General features: G+C 42.6%; 1 protein-coding gene across 1 annotated transcript; it reads right to left on the reverse strand.

Annotated features, from left to right (window-relative positions):
* Positions 1 to 1,241: 1,241 nt before the first annotated feature.
* Positions 1,242 to 1,565, reverse strand: LOC136176070 (cornifin-like). The gene has a single exon (XM_065946322.1). The coding sequence runs from the start codon at positions 1,563 to 1,565 to the stop codon at positions 1,242 to 1,244; it is 324 nt and encodes a 107-aa protein (XP_065802394.1).
* Positions 1,566 to 5,116: the final 3,551 nt, after the last annotated feature.

Below are 5,116 nucleotides of genomic sequence, written 5' to 3' on the forward strand. Positions count from 1 at the left end.
AAGGGGGCAGAGGAAGAAGGATTTGAATAGGGTTAATTACATGAGGCCCATGTGTCAGATCATATGAGGATGTAGCTGCTTATAATCAAATGCCTCCTTGTGTGGGTATCTGTAAAGTAAAAATTAGTGGAGAAAACCAGAATATCAGGTTCAAGAATGTAGGAATGATTTTTCTTAAAATTTTTTATTTTTACTTTACAGGATAATTACTTTACAATATTGTGATGGTTTTTGCCATACATCAACATGAATCCACATTAGGTATATATATGTCCCCTCCCTCTTGAACCCCTCTCTCACTTCCCCCCATCCCACTGGTCTAGGTGGTCAGAGAGCACTGGCTTTGAGTTCCCTGCATCATATGTTGAACTCCCACTGGCTATCTACTTTACATATGGTAATGCATATATTTCAATGCTATTCTCTCATGTCATCCCACCCTCTCCTTCCCCCATTGTGAAAGACAAATATCGTATATTAACGCATATGTAAGGAATCTAGAATAGTACTGATGATCCTACTTGCAAAACAGCAGAGAACACACATTTAGGAGTGATGTTTTTTGGAATAAACTGGAATCTTGGAGGCAGTGCACACAGGCTTGGAGGTGGCTTGGAACAAGCAGAACTCAGTCCACTGCCAGAGAAGAAATCTGTTCCAGGTATGGCTGCCTGAATGACAGGCTCTGACCTCTATTACACAATAGCTGTTGCCATTCCAAGGATTCCCCCTAAATGTAATCACACACACACACACACACACACACACACACACACACACATACACACACACCCCTACAGAAGCCCAGGGTGCCAAAATTAGACAGGTATCATCTATACTAACTCCTCTCTAACTGCAAGTCCTGTTTACTAAGGGAGAGCAAAGAATGGGGCACAGTCAGCCAATGACACCAACATCCAGGAGTGTGCTTAAAAGTGTTTTAATAGAGGTAGAAAGGGAAAGAGGTATTTTTTCAAATCCAGGTTCTCCCCTCAGATGAACCCCAAGCAACTGAGATCCAGTAAAGCTGCTCAGGCCTTCTGCAGAACTCAGACATCAGAGGACTGTTCAGAGTAAGGAAAACTTCATAGCACATATTTTTAGGATGCAAATAAGAGAGGCTGTGACTCAGGAGATAAAATACTCATTGCAAGATATACACAATAAAGACAGAGAAACAAAAGGGAAGAAAGTGTTCAATACTGGAGGTTGGTTCCTCAAGGGCATAGCTGTGGACCATGTTACTTCTGGTTGCCCTTCTGCTGGTTTGGGCCTGGAATGACCACTGCGGTGTATGACTCAGGCACCTTGGTATTTCCAGGCTGAGGGACGTTGGTGTAGACTGGCTCCGTAACTTTGATGGGACATGGCTCCGGAAGTGTGGAATAGCCTTGCTCGGGAATCTTGGTGTTGTCCAGTTGTGGAACCTTTGGAAGGCATGGCTCCTCAGTTATGGGAACAAATGGTTCCTGAGGTGGAGGTGGGCGCTGGCAGGGCTGTTTCACCTGCTGCTGCTCAGGCTCGGGGGGTGGGGTGAAGGGCTGCTTCTGCTGGTCGGAACTCATGCTTCAAAGAAGGTTGGACCTAGAGACAGAAAAGCTCATTTGGTAGTTTAGTAAAACTAGGAGGAAGCCAAGTCTAATAACAAATATCTTAATTTCAAACTCCTTAAGAAACGAGAACTTCTCTTCTCTTTATTTTTGTTTCCTTGAATTTGAGAATCAAAGGAAACTTTAGGGATTCTTGCACACTTTCAAGAGAAGAAGTTTAAAGGTGGTTTATTTTGCTCCCATGGGAGTGGAGCCTTTCTCTTTGCTTCCTTTCTTCCTGTGTTTTTTCCGAAAACCTACATTAGCCACATAACATAGCTGCAGGTTCCTAGGATTGATTGCAGCCCCCAGTTTACAATCGGTTGAAAAAGTGGTAAAGTTCAAAATCTGGAGTCTACCCTCTCATATCCCTCACATAGAGTGCCTCAGTCCTCATAGGAAAATCCATAAGCCCACACAACTCCGTCTATGAGCCTCTGTTCACATTGTCTTCTTGGTGCATGTTTCTGGAAGTCTTTCCATTCTGCTGTTACTTGCCCATACACACTCACCGCTCATGGCTCTCCTCCCAGATCCCAAGTCATCTTTCTCATTCTGACTCAGCACAATACCTGCCTCATCCTCTCTATTCTATGTGCAGTATTTTTTTGTAAATTACTCCTATGTATTATATTTTCTGATGGATCATAGGTTCAAGGAGTAAAGAAAAATGTATCTTTTGTACATCCAAATTGCCAATGCAGTGCCCTCGATTTTGCAGAGTCTAAAAATTAATGAGAGAATATTAAAATGTCACTAAAATTGCCCTGAACATGAGCTGTAGTCTATACCCTCCTACCAACTGAACAGATGGTCAGCAGAAACTATTCCCCCTTTCTGACCCAAAAGTCCACAGCTGTAATCTAAGTGAGATGTCATAAAGAACTATAGTCAACTTAAACATAAATTATTTTGCATTTAAAATAAATATATCACAGCATGGCAATATCATTGGGCAAATATTAAGAAAATCCATGTGAGGAGTCTCACCTGAAGTGAAGAAACGTTTGAGTTGTCTGGTCTTCTGGGTCTGGTGAGAAATCTCTGCCCAGCTGGCATTTTATATAGAATATGAGCCTTGCCTTAAGGAAGTGGGATTTGGGGGTGCTAACCTGTCTTCATTTCAGCTTTAGTAGTGAAAATCTCTGGCTTAACATTTTGCGGGGCACTTATTGTTTGACAGTGATGTCAACTTTATTTGACAGGTCTGTTCTCATTGTCTACACTTTGTAGTGTAGTTGCTACGGGAAACAGGGTTCTTGGGTGGTGATAAGCTAAGTCAGAGAGAAGTTCCAGGCTCCTGGGACCAGAAATAACCATGCCTGTTTAACAGGACCCTAATATTTAGCTCATATTAATTTTGTTGATCATTTTAATCTCCTAAGTGAATGTGGAGATGAACATAGGCACTACTGCGTCTCCTGGGAGGCCATGGGAATGGTGGTAATAAGTGAAGCATTTGATATTCCATTTCTTAGTAGACCCAAACCTGGGAAAGGAAAGGACAAGTTAAAATGTATTCTTTGGAAATGCTTCCCTCTGAAGGGCCTTAAGATGCCACATTGACCACACTGTGCATGTCATTGGGGATAGACAGTTAAGACTGAATCTGTCCAGCATGTTGGAACAGCCCTAAGACCCTGTTTCTCATGGAATCTCTCTTCTCTGTGGGCAACAAAGAATAAGAAAGACTGATTCTTTGAGTTCATGAGCCAACCACATCCTCTGATCAGGATAAGGTGAAATAGAGGTCACTAAATCCAAGGTTGACCTCAATGCACAATCTCTTACTAGGTGTGGCCTTTAGGAAATTCAAACATTCTTAAAATTCAGGTATGTGGATGGCTCCTCCCTTCCCACTGCTTTACCTCTCTTATCTCACATTAACCTGAGTCCCAGGCACAGCCACCACTGGGATCTCCTTTCATTAGTTCTCAGAAAATCTAATTACACTTTAGCCTCATCCATTGTCTGGTAGATGATCAGTCAATGTGCAATTGTTGTTTTCCTTGATAGATGCATAGGTTAATAGAAGAGAGCGAGGAAGGAAAGATTGAAGGAAAGAGGGAAAGAAGAAAGGGAGAAATGAAGAAAGAAGGAAGGAAAGGGAGAGAGAGAGAAAGAGAAGAAAGCATTATTTTAGAAAGATATACATGAACTGCTTGCGTGCATGCTAAGTTGCTTCACTTGTGTCTGACTCTTTGCGGCCCTATGGACTGTAGCCTGCCAGGCTCCACTGTCCATGGAGATTCTCTTGGCAAGAACACTGGAATGGGTTGCCATTTCCTCCTCCAGGGTATCTTCCTGACCCAGAGATCGAAACTGCATCTCTTGCATCTCCTGCATTGGCAGGCAGGTTCTTTACCACTAGTGTCACCTGGGAATCCCATGAACTGCTTGAACAATCATAATAAGGTGACTTCTTAGAAATGATTCACTGTCTTATGACAGGCTTAACAGTGCGAGTTGAAGAAGTGAGGGTTCGTCATGCTCTTGCCCTGCTTCCTTCCCCACCCATGCCCTTCCCTCTCAGCTACTGTCTGACCAGCCATGACCCTCTAAGGTGGGGCCAGTGTCACTCTCACATCTAAGCTCTAGTCTCTGGTCTCACATTAGGTCTCCTCTCAGGTTTGTCCAGGTCCCTCCCTTTCCTAAAACCACCTCTCAGAGCCCTTGACACAGGAATCTTTGCCCAGATCCTGCTGCTCTCCCTGGGGTTCTTATTTTCAGAGAAACTGCTTCCTGCTCCTCTGCATGAATCTGGGTCTTCCTCATGTCCTAAACTGATTATTGACTTTGGTTCTAGGAGAAATTCCTTTCTCATTTCCTGACTCCCTTCCCTGGTGGACTCTCTTTTGCTCTGTCCTAATCACCCTAACAAAAGCCTCTCTGGCATCAGCCACTAGACCCTCTAATTTACCCACACTGTTGTTTCTCTTTGGACAAGCCAAATCTTTGGCCAATCACTGTGTGTTTCCCCTAACAATGTGACTCTATAGGGGTCAGTTTCCTTAAGGCATATAGCACTGGTGAAGAAAGCAAACTTCTCTGAAGGATAGAAAGAGTGTCAACACCAAGCCAGTAAATATGCTTGTCCAAACAGAAACAACAGTGTAGGTAAATTAGAGGATCTAGTGGGACTTTTTAATGCATTTGTAGAAATGCAGGCCTGAATAGTTAATGCTTCACAGCCACACCTTACCACTGGAATACATGAGTTGATAAACAACACTTCCCCCTTTCATTCCCAGGGAAAACCCTTCTGAGACATATTTTTTTTAATATTTAATATGCAAAACTAAATATGAGTTTGGATGTGTGCAAACACCTGTAATATCATCTTCACAGAAGAGAGACATATCCAACACTTCCAATGTGTTCCCCACTCCCCACTATTTTGTGGTGAGAAATTTATGTATTCTCTTAAATTTTAAGTACACTATACCATATTGTTAACTAGAGCTATTATGTTGGAGAACTGATCTCTAGACTTTAATCATATAGCATAACTGAAACTTGATATCCAT

This window comes from Muntiacus reevesi, chromosome 1 (genome assembly GCF_963930625.1).
Source record: "Muntiacus reevesi chromosome 1, mMunRee1.1, whole genome shotgun sequence".
NCBI lineage: Eukaryota > Metazoa > Chordata > Mammalia > Artiodactyla > Cervidae > Muntiacus > Muntiacus reevesi.